Genomic DNA, 22,430 nt, shown 5'->3' on the forward strand with positions numbered 1-22,430 from the left:
GAATTTTGACGTAGATTCACCTAAGTCGTACGAAATCGAACCTCAGTGGAAAGTTGGTTTGTCAAAAACGTATGCGAAAACTTCAAAACTGGCAGGCCATCAATCATCAATAAGCGTGGCAAGCACCCCTGTGGTAAATAATTACTCATTTTCATGACGCTTCATAAACATGCATTATTTCAGAATGTTTTCACACTGACAAATTATTTAGCTGGTTACTCCACAAAAGAATACTATTAATATTTAACATGTTTTACAGCAGATTGGTGACAACATTACTCCTGATGGCAACTTTGCTCCTGAAAACCTACCACCACTACTCATTGAGAAGAGCACTGAAGAAGTTTGCGGTCACATTCCTTGCGGTAGACGGGTTGTGGACATCAATTTCTTTTGTCGTCAAATGGAGGAAATATGTTTGCACCCGATGACATGTACAGGAGGAAAGTTCGTTCTGGTGAGAGAAACGCGGGATGGACTTTTATCGAAATTGAGATACAGACAAGAGGCGCAGCTAGCTCGTGACAATGGAGACTTCGATGAAGGACATCCATTTATAACAGCAATTGTTGACGGAGGTTGGTCCAAGAGAAGTTACGGACATAGTTTCTCTGCAAAGTCAGGAGTGGCCTGTATTATCGGGAGACGGACGGGGAAGCTTCTATATCTCGGTATTAAAAATAAGTACTGCCACAAATGTGCGATAGCACGTGAAAATACGCGCCCACATGAGTGCAGTATTAACTATTCCGGTCCATCAACAGGAATGGAACAAACTATAATAGTTGAGGGCCTTAAATTTATTTTTCAGAAATTCAATGTTTGGACCAAATTTTTAATTGGGGATGGTGACTCCAGTATTTATGCAAGGGTGCGAGAAATGGCCCCATTTGGATACAAGATACAAAAACTCGAATGTGCAAATCACGTTGTCAAGTGCTATACGAGCAAATTGTATAAAATGACAATGGACACGAAGTATGATGCCAGCAGTCGTACGATATTAAGAAGGGAAATTAAAAGACTGAAAAGTGCTGCACGTGGTGCTATAATGCAGGCTAATGGCAATTTGGACCAGTTGCGAAATGACCTCAAAAATGGTCCTGACCATGTTTTTGGAAGTCACACAAAATGTCGTGCTCAATACTGCAAACACATTGGTGGTGATGCAATCAATTATGTACCCTTTTTAGAGAAATCGCATTTGCTGTCAGATTTACGCATCCAACTGGATGCTGTTGTCCGTAAAGCGGATAGACTTACGAAAAATGTCACTACGAACTTAGCTGAGAATTTTATGTCACTTGTCAGTAAGTTTGTAGGTGGCAAAAGAATAGATTTTTCTAAAGGTACAAGTTACGAGGGTCGATGTTACGGTGCAGGCTTGAGTCACACCTTGGGATCAGCTCACATCACTGACTTGCACAAGACGATCACGGGGAAGTCACCTGGTCAAACGACCAAGCGTGTGGTAGCGAGGCGACTCAAACGTCGTTGTTTGGCTAGACGCTTGGTATTCACTAACCCGTATAAAACTAGAAAATCACTCGTCAGTAGAGGACCGGACTGTGAATATGGACCCGAAGCGGCAGAACCTGACCTTTCCTCTGAGGAGTTAAATGAAAAGATGACTGGCATCATGGATATGCTGAGTCATCAAATTTCCTCTGAAGCAGATACCACCAAACTGCAAATATTGACAATCGGTCAAGCAGACAATCCTCTCTGGATGGAGGCGAGGCATAAACGGCTCACAGCTTCGAAGTTTGGCGTTATATATAAATTAAGAAATTCTACACCCCGACACAATACTGTCAAGAATTTGCTTCTGAGGAGAGACCTCATGACCAAAGCCATAATCTATGGCAGAATCAAAGAAAAGACTGCGATTGACTTGTACGAGGAAAGATACAAGGTAAAAGTGTCGCCATGTGGTATTTTTGTGAGAAAGGAATGGCCATACTTGGGGGCAAGTCCAGATGGATTGGTTGGAGAAAATGGTATAGTGGAAGTAAAATGTCTGCCCTCAATCGGAAACAAAACTATTTTTGACGCAGCTCTGGAAGATAATATCTTCGTTGCCGTGCAGAATGGAATACTTGTGTTGAAGAAGTCACATAATTATTCATTTCAAGTTCAAGGACAATTATTCATTACAAGAAAGGACTTCTGTGACATTATAATTTATTCAGAAAGTGGAGTAGAAGTAATAAGAATATATCCTGACAATGAATTTGAGCTAAAAGTGTTACCACGCCTGACAAAGTTTTTCAACGAATCACTTTTGCCAGAGTTAGCGGATAGCCGAATTCAACGCGGTATGAAAATTAGAGAACCGGACCATGTTGTCAATGCTCTACAAGCCAAAGTTTTAAAAGCCAAAAATGTAGTTTAGTAGTGTTTTACAGTTTAATTGGCGTATAAATCTGTGTTGCGTCGGTTGTGTATTGATGTTTGATCTATTTGTTTGTGTTAGTGTGTTTGTATTTTGTATTTTTACGGTTCGCTAAAACTTCTCCTATACTTGCGAACAAGTTATTCACATGATTTGCTACAGTTTCTGTACTTGTATTGGTATCTAATTTATTAATTTAATATTTAGATGTTCAATAGTATTTTGCTGTTTGTATTTTTGTGTGTATGTAACTTCTTTTAATATTTTCCATATTTACTTTGGGTTATTTTTTTTCAAGTTTTTCTTTATAGTACAATTCTTTAGCTATTCTAATAGTGAAGATGTTTCTATATCTTTTATAGTAATTAAGTTGTTCCATGCAGGGCCGGATTAAGCATGTCGGAGCCTCTAGGCAATGCACGTCTCGGGGCCCCTTCATCCTTTTTTAACTTAAAAAAAAAAAAATTTCTTCCACAACGTAATTATATTCATATTTAATTTGTTTTTTATACTACATTACGAAGGTATGCCTATAATTGTAAGATGAAGTACTTGAACTATACATCTATGGATATTATTATGGATACGGCACTGGTTCCATGTCGTACGGTGTATTTTTAATTTGTTTATGAATTTTGTCTCGTTTTCCTATGTTATCCATAACATTGTATTAAATTTATCCCAGGATTTTTCGACATTCTTATTTGTGCTATAATAGCACCGTTACTTTCTACTAATATTGTTCTATGCTATAACAGCACTATTATTGTTAATTTTTGTTATCTTTTCATTACCTTGTATACTCGTATACTGCATATTCTTTATTAAACATTATTTTATCAATATTTTGTAAGGAGCACTGTAGGATTATTTTTAATTTTGTCATAGTTTTAAGCGCACTTGAAATGAAATAACACAAAACTGCGATATACAAATATTACCTTATTATTAAATTGTTAAAGCAAACCATTTCTCATTAGTCATTACACACGACGGCATTTTGGCACTTTTTATGCATTTTACTTAGTTGTAGCAGTATAGTTGAATACATAAAATATTGTTGAACTAATCTCTCGCTGACATCGGATTAGCGGGTACAAATTCTCATTTTATGAAAATATTATAAAATAAAAATAAATAATAGTGGTTCAAGATTTGAAGACAAGATAAAGTATTATATATTATAATATGTAATGTAACATTATATATTTTAACATATAATTTAATGTTTAAATGTTCTAAAAAAATAAAAATAAAATATAAATATATATATATACATCATCATACACCCGTCATCTCCTTCGAGGTCCACAATACCAGTCCAACCAGTCAGTGATTGGTTTATTTATGCCGTGACGCTTCGAGTCCTTTGACTCGGGCGCATTTACCGACAACAATCGGAAGTCGGGCGAAGCGAAGCGAAGTTGCCCGAAGCGAAGCGAAGTTCGTGCCCACACTATCGTATTCGGTCAACTTCGATCAACTTCGCGAGTAGTGTAGCTGTAGTAGTGTAATTTATAAACACATTGAAACGAAAGGAACGAAGCAACCGCAAGCAGCGTTATGCGTTGTTTGCGGTTCCTTCATTCCTTTCTCAAAGACAAATACATAGCACTATCTTTTTTTATGTCAAAACAAATATGGGATGCTAGGAAGAGGAATATGGGAAAATACCTGGCTATACAGATTCGGTCACCTAATACGGCTAAAGCCGTTTCAGGCCACATTCCGATTCTTTTTTTTTAAATATATTACTTTGAAAAAGTTTATTTGTATTTATTTTTGTTCCATTTCCATAGTCCTCAATAAGTTTTATACCTGTTCTGAGGTCTACATACTACAAACCGAAACATTCGGTCGGAGCCGCAATGTTTTTTTTATTTCTGTGGGCCTTAGAAAACAATAATGTTATTTATAACGGTTTTGTTGACCGAGGTAGAACGAACACAGGTTCTCTGTTTTTTGACCAGATGTAGGTATATTTTTTACAATGCCGGCCGGCGTAGTCCGGGTGGTAAGGCTTTGGACTCCCATTCCGAAGGTCGCGGGTTCGAACCCTGTGTACGCAAATAAATTTTATTTGATTGATTTGTGTTATTTCACAATTGATTAATTAAAATAATAAATACTATATATGCGGCACGTTCCAGAGTAGAAGATACTCCCAGTATCGCCTTGGTGTAAGACCACCATTCAGAATTGAAACGTTTCTCCAAATGGCTTTAGCCGTGTTTAGTGACTAGATCTAAATGGCCAGGTACTTCCCCACCTTCCTCTTCCCCATCTCCTTCCCTTACCCACTTACCTTCAGCCAAACAACATACCCCAATCGGGGATGCCATAGTCTCACTGGCTCCAGACCGGAGCAGTTGGGACTCTTGTGAGCTATTCACTATAAAAATACTATGTAAAACCAAATGCCAAAATGTTTTTAATAGAGATATACATAATTAAGAAATTGGCACATACATCATCATACTTGTCATAATATGGAAAATCAGGACTAAAGATATATGAAGAAATAATAATAATATAAAATGAAATGTCAGGCTTTCTGTAAAAATATTAAAATACATACAATTAAATTAAATGTTACCTTGTATATATTCGTTTAAATTCTAACGTAGTATAAACTAATTAAATAAATAATACAAAAAAAATAGTGCCATCTGGTAACTGAAATTCATAACTTTTATAACGAAGATTTACATTACCGCCATCTTACTGTTTTCAGGCAAACGTTTTTAAAATAAATTCTAGTTAGAAAAAATATTGTTTTGGAAATGAACAACAGAGTTCGTGTGTGTCGAAAATAGTTGATTTTGTCATGTCTACAATCGGTCTTAAGTCGGGGGTTTAAGTAAACATGCACAAAATAGGTTTTTAGGGTGTTAGTTTGAGTTATTTTTAATAATTTATGGGTATTTCCTAACCTTCAAACATAACTTTGAGTAAAAACGGAATTTGAATGGACCGTTTATTATCTCCCACTGCATAAATAGTTATTTCTTGTAGTAATTAAGTTGAAACCAAGTGCTATTTATATATTGTTTGCGTATAAAACGTGCAGTGGAATTTGACAAGTTTAACCCACATTGTTATAAACAATCAATTTAAATTTTATAAAATAATTGATTGAAAACTTGGGCAAAACCAATACATTTTGTTACCCTTTTTAATCAACCTGTTGGTTAATGTGTCTGGAGTTTCTAGGTCAGTGCAAATTTTTTAAGCTTGCCACGCCACGAGTGCCGTTCAGCTATGAAATATCCAAATAACTGTAAATAAATAAGACAAGACGCCATATTGCATCATATAAAACCAACTATCAGTCAAACTCACTTACCAATAGGATGCATGATTTGGGCAACAAGTTTGGTGGTATTATAGATATATTCCATGATTCCCTTTATAATCTTAAATTCAAATTAAACCAACACTTTGTGGAATCATACAAATTATTGTAATAGATTTAACGATTAGATATGTTATTGTAATGTTTTATATTATATTTTGTTCTTTGTTATTGTTAAATATTATGTTGTTTAAAATGTTTCTTTACGCCATATTCTTCAAAAACTACTTGTATATTTTTTTAAAATTCTTCACTTTTATAACTCTTAGTATAAATTCTAACTCGATAACTTATGTAAAACTTATTTATAATCTATGTAAAAGCCCCTATGGGCGTATAACAACAACAATAAACAATAAACAATATTTTTGAATTGTCTTAACAAGAAAAAAACATTTCACAAGAAGAATGTTGATAATCTTAATCACATGTTGTTAAATATGTTTGTAAAATTTTAGAATGCTTCAAATGTACTAGATTGAGACAAGCAATAATTTGTGACTTTTGTTCTTTCCAGCTTGCAATTGCAATGGATATTCCAACCGTTGCTACTTCGACCAGGATTTGTACGACAGGACGAGTCATGGAGGCCACTGCCTGGACTGTGTGGACAACAGGGACGGACCCAACTGCGAGCGCTGCAAACTCAACTACTTCCAGCGCAACGATACTGTCTGCGTCGCTTGTGATTGCAACCCCACAGGTAAATGAAACATCATACATCATCGTTTTAACACTCTTCCCCCTTTTCTCCTATGATTTGAGAAACTGAATTAACTTCAATAGTCACCTGCAAATGTTCACATTTTAGGCTTGGTGTACATGCCGTCATTGCCGAGCTGCAGTGATTCCCTGACGTGTGCACCAAGCCTTATCCCATTTTGATAAATCAATAATAAAACATAATCATTGAAATTCTCTTCCTCCTTTCTTCCTACGTTCAGAGATGCTGAATTTAGTATTCAATATAATATGTAGTTCTTAAAAAATAATTTAAGTAAAGCTGTTTTTAATCATACCCACTGAAAATTTTCATATTTTGACTTATCAGATTTACGTATATCTTAGCAGTGTTAACTTATCTTAACTGTTAACTTGTCCAATCCATTGACCAGAATCCATTGATGGGTGATGGTTAAAAGCGTTAAGCTGCATGATTTATGAGTTAAAGGTTTTAGTGTTTTAAGCAGTTAAATAAATATTGATGTGTTTTCTAGGTTCTAGATCCCTTCAGTGCAACAGCGTGGGCAAGTGCCAGTGTAAGCCCGGTGTGACTGGGGACAAGTGCGACTCTTGCGCCCCCAACTTCTTTGAGTTTACATCCAGCGGCTGCAAGCCTTGTGGCTGCAACGATGCTGGCTCCATTGACAATAGTCCCACCTGCGACGCCAAGACTGGAATATGTCGATGCAAGGAAAACGTAGAAGGAAAGAGATGTCGAGAGTAAGTTTTGAAGTATTAGTTAAACACGGCGAATATAATATAACTTTTGTAAATAAAAGTAGGCGTTTAAACGTACTGCCGTTCCGGGAACCATTTATAGAATAACCGACTTCTCTGCCGAGTGGTTCGCTGCGTTTGGTGATTTAGCAGGGGTGGCCGGGTTCATCAGGTGAGGTGTGTTCAGGATGCGACCACCCACCAGCTGCGTGGCGTGCCAGATTGGGAGAAGTTGGTCTCTGAAATTGATCCCTAGATTCCTACCCAACCCTCATACATTTTATCTTCCCAAAAATTCCTCTCCTTCCTTTCCTTAGAAAAGACCCTCCACGTAGCATCCCAAAGATGACATGGGCCTTAAGGGAAATTATTTTCTTTAGGGCCTTTTGTGTGGGGTTAATATAAAAAAAAAAAAATATACACGATCATGAATCATCAAAATATATATGATCATTTATTAATATATACACACTAAGATATAATAATAGCTCCCAAATTTTTTGGGTTGTCAACTACTTTATACCCAAGTCTTCATGGAGATCGAGCTCTAAATAGAATTGTGTGAGTTTTTCTGCTGGTCCTTGAAACAGTGACTTGAAAGACGTGAAATAGAAAAATCAGTAAAAGATTCAGTAGCATCTGGGAAATGAACCCAGGACCTCTGCCTTGCCAGGGTAGAGCTCTACCAACATTATCTTCATTTTATTAATGCTCTTTTTTTTCAAGATTCTACCCAAATTTAACTGTAATCTAGATAGTGTCCTGGATAAATATATCCATTTTTATTTTTAATATTCCCAATTGCAACAGAATCTGTTTTGATTCACATCTTATTTTGAGAGTTGTTAATATTATCTTCAAAAATTAAATATTATAATTTGAGGTTTTACTTAATAAGAAGTCATTGCACCATGAAAATTTAATTTTTATCATGCATGGTTGTAAATTTAAAAAAAATTCAAACATAATTATATAAAACTTATAGGTAACTTATGGTATGAATTGTCTACGTTTTGGCTTTAACAAATACATAGATCTCTTTATTTATTGAAGTTTTTTGTCTTCCCCACTGGTTAATAAAACGATGATCTTCTTCTTTTTATATTTTAATGTTCTCCTGATAAGATTGGCAGTATCAGAGTACTATAATGTGTCCTTTTTTAAAGGTGCAAGCCTGGATTCTTCTTTTTGGATTTGGAGAACAAGTTTGGGTGCACCCCGTGCTTCTGCTACGGCCACTCAGCCGAGTGCCAGACAGCCATTGGATATTCTAAAATTACATTGGAATCTAACTTTGCAAGAAACTTAGAAAAGTGGTCTGCCCAGGATGAACAGAGACAAACTCTTGGCGTAGAATATGATATTGCCAAGAAGCATATTGGTGAGTTGTGTATTTAATACATTCAATTTTTTGTGTTCAGTATAACCTATTACTTAATTTGATTAATGTTTTGAGTTCCTGTGCATTAATACATTTAATTTTCTTTAATTATTTTAATGTGTAGGTGTTCGATCGCCTAGTAATGAACCAATATACTTTGTTGCACCGAGTATGTATCTTGGAGATCAGCGAGCCTCTTACAACCATGACTTGAAGTTTAACTTGAGCATTGGAGATCATACAAGTTATCCCTCATCATCGGACTTGATCTTGGAAGGAGCCGGAACATATGTAGCCATACCTATATTTGGCCAAAACAACCAATACCCGGGTAAACAGGTATAAAAATATTTTGCTTTCCTATTGCAATGAAGTTCTTTGATTTTAAAATGCGAAATGTTTTATGAATCTTTGGCGACTGTTATAATATATTTTTTTGTATTTGTTGCGTCAATAAGATTTTTTTTTCAATATATCAGGTGGTATTATGTCGATTTTCTTAATTATTTTTAGAGTAACGAGTATGTGTTCCGGCTGCACGAAAATTCGATATATGGGTGGAGTCCAAAAGTGTCGGCTCGTGCCTTCATGTCTATCTTGTCGAATCTGACCAGTCTGAAGATTCGTGCCACCTATGGCGACAAGGGAGTTGGCTTCTTGGACAGCGTGAGACTGGAGAGTGCGGCGCGCGGAGGGGCAGGCAAGTCAGCTGATTGGCTTGAGATGTGCACCTGTCCCATGGGCTACGTAGGGCAGTTCTGCGAGTCCTGTGCGCCAGGATACCGCCACAGTCCCTCCCGCGGAGGCCCCTTCAAGCCCTGTGTGCCTTGCGACTGCAACAACCACGCAAAGATCTGCGACTCTGAAACAGGTAGGTTATTGACAATTTCAAGTATTATTTTTATCCCATGTGATTATCTGCTTCTTGACACCACAGCTAAGAAATGGTCAGTCATAACTGTTTTGTCAATACATAATTTATAAAACCTAAACATAATAATTATTGTTTCAGGTCGATGCATTTGCGAACACAACACCAATGGTGATAACTGCGAGCGTTGTGCCCGTGGCTACTATGGAAATGCCTTGGCTGGTACGCCTTATGACTGCACTCAATGTCCCTGCCCCAGCAACGGACCTTGTATTCAAATGCCGGATGCCATCATCATTTGCACGGAATGCCCCACTGGATATACAGGTAAGAACATATTATGTAATATGTACTAGAATATCTGTTTTTTTATTGTTAATTTTTGGTGGAACTCCTTGTTAATAAAATATAATAAAACCTTTTTTTTATTTAGGAAAAAAAAGGTTTTATTACACTTTATTAACAGGTTTACTGCTGATTACACTACTCACGCTTGACCGATAATTAGCTTTTATAAGAAGGTAAGTCGCTGACCTCAAATAATTGTACATAATAAGAATATATATTAAGACGAATATGGAGGTTATTTGATTAATTTTGTTTCTGTGACTATGTTTGTCACGTCTCACTTTGATATAATGATTTGGATTTCAGGAATGAAATGCGACGTTTGCTCTGATGGATACTACGGAGACCCAACTGGTTTATTTGGATCGGTGAACATCTGCAAACCCTGTGACTGCAATGTGAACATCGACCTCAATGCTGTTGGAAACTGTAACCGGACCACTGGGGAGTGCCTGAAATGTATCTACAATACTGCCGGTTCTCACTGCGATCAGTGTCTACCAGGTAATCATTTTATTTAAAAAAGGTGGTAAAGATTCTATAATTTCAAATCTAAAACCTCACTGCGATGATGAGAATAGGTGATGTTAATAATAGGAAATCATGCTTGTGGCATGAAGGAAATTGATTAATAAAATGTTTTAAAATTATATATAATATACCACAGTGGCGGTACTATACAATTTTTTGTTTTTTGTTTTATGGCGTGCTTTTTAAAAAAACAGTATTATGAATAATAATTTTAGGCCACTACGGAGACGCGCTAGCCGTACGCAAGGGCGACTGCCGGCGCTGCGCTTGCGACGGGGCGGGAGCGCTACTCGCCGCACCCGGCGTGCCACAGTGCGATGCGCTGGACGGGCGCTGCACCTGCGCGCCTCACGTTGCCGGGCCCAGCTGCAGCCGCTGTGAGGACGGCTACTTCGACCTCACAGCTGCCGGTTGCAGCGTGTGTGCCTGCAACGTTGAGGGCTCACTCAACCGGACCTGCGACGCCGTCACCGGGGAGTGTCCCTGCAAGATGGGAGTTACCGGGTACTTATGTTGCTGATGCTAAAAATTAAAATATAATTTTGTAGGTTTTTTTTTTCTACAAAAACAGGTATTTTTATTATTAGAACTAAAATCTCCCCAAAAAAATAACACTAGGCAAAACCCAAAGTATGATACTATGATAACGAATGTAAACGGAAAAAAATATCAGATTGCAAAAATCGAAGAGATATCGTTATTTATTTTTCAGGTGGTAAAAAGCTTTCTGAAAATGGGCATCCTTTTCTTATTAGCGGTTCAATACTTTTTAATATGATGTATTTGAAATCGATTGCTGTCATCTGGCATATCATTCGGATAAAATTAAAGAATTGCTATTGGTCCTTTATTCTTAATTCTGTCATTAACGGAATGAAAGTGCCTGAATCATTTTTTCTTTTAGCAAACTTCTATTCCAACACTTACTTTGGGCCATTTCGAAAATTATTGAAAAAAGTGTGTAAAAATTACATGAGTTGTATATTTAATTTACGCATGTAAAGCTAGCCCTACATACGCTTCTTACTTGTATGGGTTTGCATGCACACTCAACCATGAATACTTATGACTAGAGAATATAAACATAATGATATTTTTTAAATTTTATAGATGTCTATAATAGATGTCTTTTATAGATGTTTTATAGATTTATGTGAATGTTTACAAATAACGACCACAGGATTCTGACTTTATCGACGCCTAAACTTCGCAACCCTTGTCTTGTTCGCATACGGGGCACGGCTGCTCTCAACCCAACTGTTGTCTTGTTCGCATATGGGGCACAGCCTCTCTCAACCCAACTGTTGTCTTGTTCACGTACGGGGCACGGCCGCTCTCAACCCAACTGTTGTCTTGTTCGCAAACGGAGTACGGCCGCTCTCAACCCAACTGCCTTGTCACCCACATAAAGGGGGTTAATGGAGTATTACATTTTTCATGCTAATAGGACAAAGGTGATTTGTTGCGTGAATTAAATCCTAAAATAATAATAATCGTAAATAATATAATATGACCAGTTGATACATATTAAGTCCTTCTTTGTACCAATGATACAGACACATATGAAGGTAATTGGTACTTTAGTGACAAATATTAATTGAATACATTAACCAATTTTAAAATAATTTTTTAACCAGTAAAATTTCTTGTTGATTTAAGGGCAAAGTGTGACATGTGCAAACCGTCTCAGTATGGATTTTCAATGGACGGTTGCAAGGAGTGCCAGTGCGACAAGATCGGATCCAAGGGCCCGCAGTGCGACCCGCGGGGGCAGTGTCCTTGCTTTGACAATGTGGAGGGGCGCCAATGTGACAGGTTTGCAACAGATCATCATTAACACCATCGGCCACTGTCTGTCTTAGACTGAATGATGCCTAAGTCTCCCATCAATTACCATTTTGAATCTGACGGTAAAGATAGTATTGCTCAAAGGATCAGGAGAAATGAAGAAAACTTGTATAAGATATTTATCAACGATGGATAGACAGTGACTGATTATGAAGCGATGATTCTGTAAGAAGTATTCGAGAGGTCCAACTTGACAAAGTACTCTCTCAGTAATCGACCTTTTTCAATCAGTGGCTGCTGCTGACTTTTGGGTGTCAATATTACAAAAATGGCATTATTGATGTTGTTGTAGCTGAAAACGAATTTTTTTCAAAGATTAGATTTTTTTTGTAAGAAGATTTTTAGGATATCCATGCGGCGCATGGCCAAAATGAAATTTCCTGAAAATCTTCATACAAAAAAAAAATTTTCAAAGAAAAAAAAATTGTTTTCAGCTACAACATCAATAATGCCATTTTTTGTAATATTATCACTTTAGAACACCCAAAAGTCACGAGCCGCTACTGGTTGAAAGCACAACATTAAGCTCTATAATTGGCTGGTATTCGCATCTCAAATTCAGTACTGTAATCCGCCGCTTTTACTAATTGGACACTTGCCCAGTTTTTGGGGTGGTGGATTATGTAGTGGAAGAGTACCGTATGAACTAAAGTTTAAAAATCATTATATTTGTCTTATATGTATTCGATTTTTCCTTCACAAAGTAATAAATGTTTTTCTCATAATTTCAAGCTAATTATGTAGTTATGAAATTCACTTTGATAGCTTTCCAATATCTTTTCCATTGATTATTTCTTATTCAACAGAGAACAACAAATGCACAAAATTTCTGGTTAAAATCCATCTGCAAATTGGATCATAAATCGCCAGGGATTCATTGCAAACTTACGCATGATTAAGACCCAGTTGTTTGAACCCCTGTCACATTTGATATTGTGACAAATCGAATATCAGCTCCATATAATTTTTTTTGACATTTGCCATTTCAAATAATGGCAACTGTCAATTCTCAGCCCGTGTCAGTGTTTGATCAGCCATCAACCACAGTGATCATGTTATTATTATGTATACAAATAAATGATTGTTTGTATAATCGTTTATTTGTGCTTTCTAGGTGCAAAGAGAACAAACACAATCGACAAAACGGGTGCGTGGACTGTCCCGACTGCTACAACCTCGTGCAGGATGCCGTCAACATACACAGAACAAAGTTACAAAAGCTTGAACAGGTGATTAACACTTATACTTCCTCAAACAGTGTAATATGTAAAAGCACTTAAGTGTTATGATCATCGCTATGCAGTTTATATGCATAGTAGATTCCTAGGTCATCATTGAGGGGAGTCAGCCTCCTGCATGACAAAACCATGCCCCACACCACGCGAGTTTCACAGGAGCTGCTGACATTATTTGGGTGGGATATAATCACCCACCCCCTCTATTCACCTGATTTGTGCCTTCGGACTATCACCTTTACACTAAACTAAAGAAGTTTTTGGGTGGGAATGAGCAGGAGGAAGCAGACGAATAGTTAGGAAGCTGTGAAGAAGTGGCTGAAAAAGCTGGCAGCGGAGGTCTATAAAATTTATCTAAAAACTACTTTAAAACATTGGAATTTTGAAAAAAGTCAATAATCTTTTTTACTTGTACTATCACGTAGACCCACCCCCCGAAGTTAGAGTCCTTTACTTAGTCTACCAGTATTCAAGGAGTAAATTTTGTTGAAGTAATTATAAAATAGAACCCTGCGGAAGAATATTAAATATTAGTATTTATTTATAAAATAATTTAATATGTTATTATTTCCAACTGCATGCTATCTAGGTACAGGGTGCAGCAAAACAGACAGTGCAGTTTTGTTTGTACGGACATTTGAAAGATCCCCGTTGAACGTCGATACTAGGCTATGTTTTTCGGCTTTCTATCAAATTGTAATAAGCTGACAGACTTAACAACATGATAGTTATCCTCTTCTGCTGACCATAATTTTTTAAAAGCTGAAACGAACTTAGAATCAGCATTTAACGGGAACCTTTCCAAGGCAAAACAAAAAAAAAAACAAAACTGCACTGTCTGTTTTGCTCACCCTGTACAAGTGTACACAGGTACATCTATTAATAAATACCCTGTTCAATAGCAATGAACAAAATGTAGGTATCTAATTCCAAAGACAAGAGTTAGCATAACTAAATTATGACACTTTTTATTTAAATGAAAAAAAAAAGTTTTTTTTTTAATAAAATCCCCCTCAGATTACGACACCTACTAATTTAGTATAATGATATTAAGTATTCTACAGATAATGTCAGTGGTTTTTAGAGATTACTTATTTGGGATTACTTTTCTTATTGTATGCTATATTAATTTATTCTAGATGCTTCGAGACATTGAGAAAAATCCAACAGTCATCCCTGACTCTGATTTTGATATTGACCTTCAGAAAGTGAAGAACGACATTAATTACTTATCAGACAAGGCAAAGGAGGGAGCAGGAGCCAGTGCTGGTGGAAAGTCTCTTGCGGATCGCTTGGAGGATCTCAATAAGAGATTGCAACATATCAGGTAAATAATAAACTGGATGGTATTATGTTGTCCATACCTTCTGCCTGAATGTAAACTGAAAGAGGATTTTTTTTTTGCCAAATTAAACTATTGAACAGTAACGTGAGAAGTGTAGCACAGCTTGATTGGGGAAGATTCTAAAATAAAAAAAAATAAAAAATTGAATAGAAAATAAGTTTACACTGAGAGTTGTTGGTTTCGGTGTTTTGTTCTTCTGCATATGATATATTTTTTTTTATTATCGAAAATGAAATCATTTCAGGGGACTGTTGGAAAATGTGAACAAATCTTCAAGCAACGCTCACAAATTTGCCAACGATGGCTCTAAGAATATCACCATTTCCAAGGAACTGATTGAAGCGTCTCAGAAAGAATTAGATGTAAGTGTAGACAGAATGTTATACCTTTTCAAATTATTAGTATTAATGCATTCATTGCCGACCATGTATAATGAAAGATTGATGTTTACCAACTTTATTTCTTTATCTATTTACTTTACGTCTTTTGAACTACGAATCAACTGTTTTCTATGAGTTTGTATGTATAAATATTTCAGAATGCATTGGATTATTTGAATACTGATGGTGCCGCAGCTCTGGTGAAGGCCCAAAATCGATCAGAGACATTCGGCCAACAGTCTAAGCAGATGTCCAACATTGCACAGGAGTCGAGACTCCTCACCGAGAAGCTGGAGAAGGAGTCCAAGAACATCATTCAGATTGCTATGACCGCTTATGACACGTCCTCCGAAGTTTATAAACTGGCCAAGGATGGTCTTGGTCAGCAATCCAATATAAGGTTAGAACTAATTTTTATCAACATAATTGTTGTCAAGTGTACGAGACAATTAACCGTCCGTACAATTACTGTATATACGTAGGAGGCTGGGTAAACTTGTCAACGTTTCAGTCTCTCGAGCGTGGTGAAAGCTTGTAGTGAAGTTTTGAAGCCAAGTTCAGAAAGGAATTTATTTCCAAATCTGAGCTGATGAAAAGAATTTATTACTGGCAAAAACTGAACTAAGTACTGAGTAAAACACTTGAAAATATTTCTTGAGACTTGGTAATGGTTCTTCAGTAGAGAGGATTCCCTCTCAGAGGTAGTTGTTGAACTGACTTTGTATGGAATTCGGTTCTCTATTTATAGAACAAATCCAAATCGGGCCCTCTCGGAGGAGATTTTCCTCTTTAGTGAGGAGTAAATTGGTTGGGTATTTTTCCTCTCCGTAATTAGTTTGCTGAGAGGAAAGTAATATTTTGATATGATACCTTTAACCAAGTCAGTTCAATCTACCAAAACCATCTCCCCCAGTCTCGTTTATTTATTTTATAATAAATTATACAAATTTTTATATTGGGTTTGAAGTTAAATATCTTTGGTTTGAACATTTCCCAAAGAGTAACAAATATATTTAGGTATAATTTTTCATGTTATTATGTTAGCGTATAATCATTTCTTGATGTTGATATTTATTCTGTGGTTATATTTTCAATCATTTTCCCATAAATTGGGTCTGATGTTATCACAAATAGTCACATTTGAATTTGTAATCATTGTTTGATTAAAATCTCAATGGAATATGCTGTGCTGTGATTGGTTGAAGACGGCGGCCATCATGGAATTCCCTCGGGTGAGTAGTGGAGGGGGATCAACGTGAATACTGAGTCGGTTCCTTAGCGGTGGTTATTTCGTGGATTGGTGGCTCCGAGTGAGGTGGTGGATGGTTTTTTTTTTTTTTTTTTTTTTTTTTTTTTTTTTTTTTTTTTTTTTTTTTTTTTTTTTTTTTTTTTTTGTTATTTGTTTTTGGGGTATTATGCCGTGTTGCGCTAACTCCTTCTTTAGCCAACGTTTCGGACAGCATTGCAGTGTTCGGCCGAACTCGGCCACCCTGACAAATCGGCAATTGCCGAGCATTTGATTGACACCGGGCATTACTTTGGATTTGTTCCTGAAATCCTGGGGAGACCGAAAACTTATAGAGCACGGCTGATTACGGAGGCCATTGAAATTCATAAAAATCCCGTAAACATTAATAGAGACGATGGAGCTAAGCTTAATAGTTCTTGGTATCCGGTAATTGACGGATACACCAGAGCTAAACGAAGAAAACCACTTTAAATAAAAAATAAAAAAAATGATACGTTAATATTAGCTCAGAGGGTTGGAGCTGGCAACACGGTATCACAACCTCATACATAAGCTCACATTTTAACACAACCTCAAATAACACATCTGCCCTGATGATGGACACTGCAATGCTGTCCGAAACGTTGGCTAAAGAAGGAGTTAGCGCAACACGGCATAATACCCCAAAAACAAATAACAAAAATACTTTTGGCCGTGAAAATCTTAAATCATATTTGGTGGATGGTTATTTTCAGATGTGTTTCAGGTTCTGCTGCTATATCGCTATGTAATTATCTTGATTAATCACATATCATTTGATTGAGTAATTGTGATGTAAAGATTTTTAATTGTGTCGGTGACACGGTATCAAGCGGTTTCGGGGTTTGAGTGTTCTTGCAGTTTTTACGTAAATATGAATTTCATTGGAAAATCATGGATTTATTCATTTAAATTTACACACAGTACAATATGATACAAGATATAATTAAAATATTTTGTGATTATCGATTATTGTACCTTATCAAGTCGAAATTAATGGTTCCTAACTAGGCAAATTGCCCGTTCCAAGAAACCAAAAAATATGTGAAAGTAAGTGTGTGATTTGTCTATGTCTATAATATATCTTATTAATGTTTTAATTTGTGATGTTTAATCGTTACAATCTTATGATAGAGTCGAACTTGAGCTGTTGTGTATGTTTCAATTGTGTATGAGCAATAATTAGAATAATGGAAGATATATATAGTGTGTGATTAGTCTATGTCTATTTATTACATGACGTTTTTTAACATTTTTTCAGATTCTCCTCTGCCCAGTCCAATCAACCATTTAGTTATTATTGGGCCTATGTATGAAATATTACAAGTTTTTATGTTTAATTCAGGGGGGATTTTGTTGTACAATTTAGGTCCCAAGTATGTGTGTGTCTTTTGGTACTTTGCCGTATTGCTCGTTGGGATCATAAGGTCATTTCTGGTGTGGCTTCTTGTGATGTGTTTATGGTCAATTTTATTAATATTGTCTAGATTTTTATGTACATGGATAATAACCTTTTTTATATAGTTTTGACGAACATCAAGTACATTAAATTGTTTAAAGAGCTCATCGCTAGAGAACCTATGTATATGGTTTGCGCATTATGACTTAAATTATTGATTTCTGGGCCTTCATAAGCGGATCTAGGATATCTGGATACGTATGAACAGTCAAGTATATAAATTATGCTGTAGTAATAACACTTTTGCTTAAGAGGATGTAGTTTTTTTCAATGGGTTTTTAAACATTTTGAGTTAAAATCTTGAACATTACAGTCAAAGCCAATCATTGATCTAATTTAGTGAGGTTTTCTTTAATTGTTTTACAATGTACTAACTTTGCCACCCGGCTTCTTCTTAGATTTAGCTCATGTAGAAAGCTATTTGGCTAATGATCGTAATTGTGATGAGAGCTAGCTGTACATAATGATACTGATCTAGAAACTCCAGATAGATAAATCTGTGGAAATATGATGCCAGAGCTTTTGCTTTGACAGAGTGTCTACCACTTTATATTCTCTCTTTGTCTCTCTATGGTGAAATACTGCTGCTCAGAATCGAAACATTGGTGACCAGATTCGAATAGCAAGGCACTTCTGCACGTCTTCCTCTTCCGCATCTCCTCCCCCCCCCCAATTCCTTCCAGTCTCACAACTCACCCCAATTTGCGGATTCCGTAGTCTTATTGTCAATTGGGACTCTTGTGCGGTATTCAGATAAAAAAAACTATTACATATTATATTGAATTGATTGATTTTCTTTTAAAGCAGGGCTCTTTGCTAGTCCATTTTTGATAACATTATGGACATATTAAATATATAAGATACAATTTTTTCTTTATGCTGGTTCACTCCTTGTTTGATTTCCCGACAGTAATACCATAAACCCAGTAAACAATGTATTGATACTTAAGTTTAATGTTTTAGCGCTGATCTGCGACTTTTGACTGGGGAAATATCCGCTGCCAAAGGAAAACTCAACAATGTCCAAGATATGGCGACTCAGTCTTTGAACAGATCATCCGGTGCCTACAACGATGCTCTGGACATCTACGCTCAAGTGGACAGAACTGTCATTCCCAAAATTGATACGAAGAAAATAAGATTTGATGCTGATGTGATACAGACAAGCGTAAGTAATAAACAATCTATTCTACATTGAACGAAATAATACATAAAATAAAAAAAAGTTATTTATTATTTCGTTTAATTATTATAAAATCAAGAGTTATTTATTACAAAGTTATTTATTTTATTTAAATGTTTGATTATATACTGATGAAGGAACCCTTGGCTCTGAAATATATAAAATTTTATTGAAATAGTGGAGTCTACAAAGTTTATTACAATACTAGCTGTAACCCCGCAACGCATTGTTGTGGCTCAGTTAATCTGTGCAGATAGATAATATGTATAGGTATATAAAAACACATGCGTATTCGAATGCAATGTTGTGTCAAAATTTCAAAGCCATTAGTGAAGAACTTTAGGAGATGTCGAATTTTGAACGAACGAACATTTACATTTTTATTTGTATAGATAGATAGTCTCTATAATCCGAATAATTAAAAACAGAGCCTGTTCGGTTTAACAAATTTTCAGATTATCTATGGAAACCACTGATTCTCGAAACATTTGAGAGTTTCGGAAACATTTAACATTGATGCTACATAATGATATTTTGAAACAATTTTAAACTTTTTGCACTTATTTTATTTTTTAACCGTTACCGGTTTCAGCTTATTTTAGCCATCTTCATACTGGGTTATGTAGTCATAAAAGTATTATTTCGTAGTATTTCTTAATTAAAAAAAATATAATCAAAAGTGGGGTTGGTAAAAATGCTTGCCAGCAATCGAAATTGCAGCCAAATAGCTGGACCGATGTCTAATGCAAAAAAGATTATGTACATGTAAAAACACAAACAACTTGTTTCTAGTAGTTCAATCCTTCTTCTGATTTCAAAACAAATGCACATGAATTTGTGCTGATGTGATCCCGAGGAGTCCATGATAATTCGTAGTCCGTACAGAGCCAGAGGTAGATAAGGTCCTGTAGCGGCGCAGTGAAGTAACAGCGGGGTGCGACACGGGGGTACCAGCCACTCAGTGGCCGGTCGCAGGGCTCGCAGGTTGGTCACTCGTAAAACTGCTAATTAATGACTGACTGAGTACATCTCGATGTGCCTCATTTTGTAGTCGCCCGGAGAACGTTTACACTTGTAGGTAGGAGCGCCGAATGATCGCATTGTATCTAGAGAGTTCCCGCTACAATGCGTTTTGCATTGGCGATCGTTCCTGAATATTCTAGTAGCATCACTACACTATGTTCTTGCGATTGTTCAAAATTTCAAATACTTTTCCAGCAAGGTGATGGTTAGGCATAGGTAGGAACTGGATAAATGACATCCCAATATAAACTAAGCATATTCTCAGTTCAAAACCAAATAACGATAGAAGTGCGTGAGAAGTCTGGTGCCCCCAAAGTTAGTTCTATTTACCTTACTTCAGGTGAAAATAAATGAAACTTTTTAAAATATTGAAATTCTTTCTTGAACGGATAATCAATTTTGTTGGCTGTTTTATGTGAATTTGATGGCATCCGTTTTCTTTCGATTCGGTATACGTACATAGATCACACTTCTAGGGATTATCTCTTCAGTTTGGTTAGGCAAACATCAGTAAAATGGTATCATCTCATCTCTCCGTTGGTATATTTATGTTTATTGTTAATCTTTCAGGCTAAAGAAATCGAAGACAAAGTAGCAAAACTGTTGTCTGATAATAAAGAAATGTTGAAAAATCTTGGTGATCAAATTGATAAGTCCAAGAATCTTCTGGAGAGAGGCTCGATCCAGCAGGCTTCGATTCAAGACCAGCTCGCTCATTTGGACGCCATCCACAACCAGACTGAGTTGGCCGTCAAGCTGGGAAACAGCACACTCGAAGAAGCACGAAATATCAAGCAAACACTTAAACGTAAGTGTACTTTACAATCTCACAAATGAATGCATCAAATTTTATTTATAAATTCTCTTTTAAATTATAATATCCTTCATCACAAAGTTTCAAATTTGTGTGGCAAACTCTTCCTTCTATATATATAGAATAAAGAAGAAAACTAGAAGTGCCTTCCATACAAATTTGAATGGTGACAAATGTTCCATTTAGCCCAATAGCCCAGCGCTCTGTCTCACTTACATTCACGTGTCATCGTAGATCTCCATCTCATTTGAAATATATGCCTCGATTAGGGAAATATTTGGATCATGAAACACGCCACCAAGGCATTTTTTGTATTCTTTATTCTATAATAATACATATGATTTTATCTAAAGAGGCGAAGGTAGCAGTCCAGAATGGAGTGCTGATACCAACTCTGATGTACGTCAGTGAGGCATGAATCTGACAGAGGAAGGATGAAAGTGCTGTGGAAATGAGATCTAGAAACTGAGTGCTGTTGAAATGGGATCCCCAAGGTGAATGTGTGGTAAAACCGTGTGTGGCTGATGTAAGCGTAATAAGATTAAGAAAAAGACGCTTAGATGATTTGGGTGCGTAGAGCAGATAAAAAAAGACAGGAGTGTAAGGAACAGTAAATAAAGAGAGTAAATATATGATGCAAATTTGAGTTGTAGAAAAAGTCGGGGACACCCAAGAAAGACATGGCACAATCAAGTGAACCAAATTCTTGACACAGGACATGTCAATAGAATAGCAGAAGGATATGTATGAGACGATGTATGAATATGACTGAAGCAAGGAGTATGTGCTAAGACCGATTGGTTGGTGGTTCTTCCTCTCAGCCTACCCCTATGATTGTTAGTTAATTACGTATAGATGTTAGGGGAACCCACATATAAAGTTTTCTTATTGGTGTCAAAGTTGGTTAGAGACTGATTTTTCAGATCATGAGTCAAGAAAGACTGCATTGGCTGGCGATGTCTTCATGGGGAGGCCCCTCGCATAGTGGGCTATTGATTAATTGATAATAGGGGTTATTCTATTAATAAAATGTTCACTATTTTTTCAGAATTCCACAATCAAGTGCAGACCTCTAGCAAAGAAGCCGAAACTGCTCTGAGGTCCTTCCCTACAATCGATAAACTTGTTGATGAGGCCCGAGACATGCACACCACTGTGGAGGCGGATCTTAAGATGGCCGGGCTAAATGCCAAGGTGGCAAAGGACACAGCCATAGACGCTCACCACAAATATGCTCAACAAGCATCAGAGGTCTGCAAAATTATGTTCGCTTAACTTTTCATACTTGGAAAAGTAATAACTTTCATTTACAGTTGTTTCTAAAAGAGAACCCTTCTACAAAATATTGTATATCTTCACTAAATTCCAGGAATATTAATAAATGCTTACACTTAAGGAGGTATTTAAAATAAAATTGCAATTAAATAACCCCTAGCTCATAGCAAAGGATTAGTAAATTCCATATCAACAGGCTCATTTCAAATATGTAGTATCAAAATGTAATACATAAAATATTAACCCTAAGATATATATACATACTTTAAAATATTAACCC

At 36.3% G+C, this 22,430-nt stretch overlaps 1 protein-coding gene across 1 annotated transcript in view; it reads left to right on the forward strand.

Annotated features, from left to right (window-relative positions):
• LanB2 (laminin subunit gamma-1) overlaps nt 1–22,430 on the forward strand; it is a 68,504-nt gene that overhangs the window by 38,687 nt on the left and 7,387 nt on the right. The window contains exons 6-21 of the mRNA XM_089646125.1: nt 6,268–6,453; nt 6,968–7,193; nt 8,357–8,571; nt 8,696–8,910; nt 9,085–9,442; nt 9,584–9,769; nt 10,097–10,294; nt 10,537–10,825; nt 11,981–12,136; nt 13,284–13,398; nt 14,544–14,731; nt 14,994–15,111; nt 15,288–15,529; nt 18,819–19,023; nt 20,632–20,869; nt 21,924–22,126. Coding sequence (XP_089502251.1) covers nt 6,268–6,453; nt 6,968–7,193; nt 8,357–8,571; nt 8,696–8,910; nt 9,085–9,442; nt 9,584–9,769; nt 10,097–10,294; nt 10,537–10,825; nt 11,981–12,136; nt 13,284–13,398; nt 14,544–14,731; nt 14,994–15,111; nt 15,288–15,529; nt 18,819–19,023; nt 20,632–20,869; nt 21,924–22,126 — 3,338 coding nt within the window. The remainder of the gene's footprint in view (nt 1–6,267; nt 6,454–6,967; nt 7,194–8,356; nt 8,572–8,695; nt 8,911–9,084; nt 9,443–9,583; nt 9,770–10,096; nt 10,295–10,536; nt 10,826–11,980; nt 12,137–13,283; nt 13,399–14,543; nt 14,732–14,993; nt 15,112–15,287; nt 15,530–18,818; nt 19,024–20,631; nt 20,870–21,923; nt 22,127–22,430) is intronic.

This window comes from Hesperophylax consimilis, chromosome 23 (genome assembly GCF_061612785.1).
Source record: "Hesperophylax consimilis isolate HC1 chromosome 23, BYU_Hcon_1.0, whole genome shotgun sequence".
In the NCBI taxonomy this organism is placed as follows: Eukaryota; Metazoa; Arthropoda; class Insecta; order Trichoptera; family Limnephilidae; genus Hesperophylax; species Hesperophylax consimilis.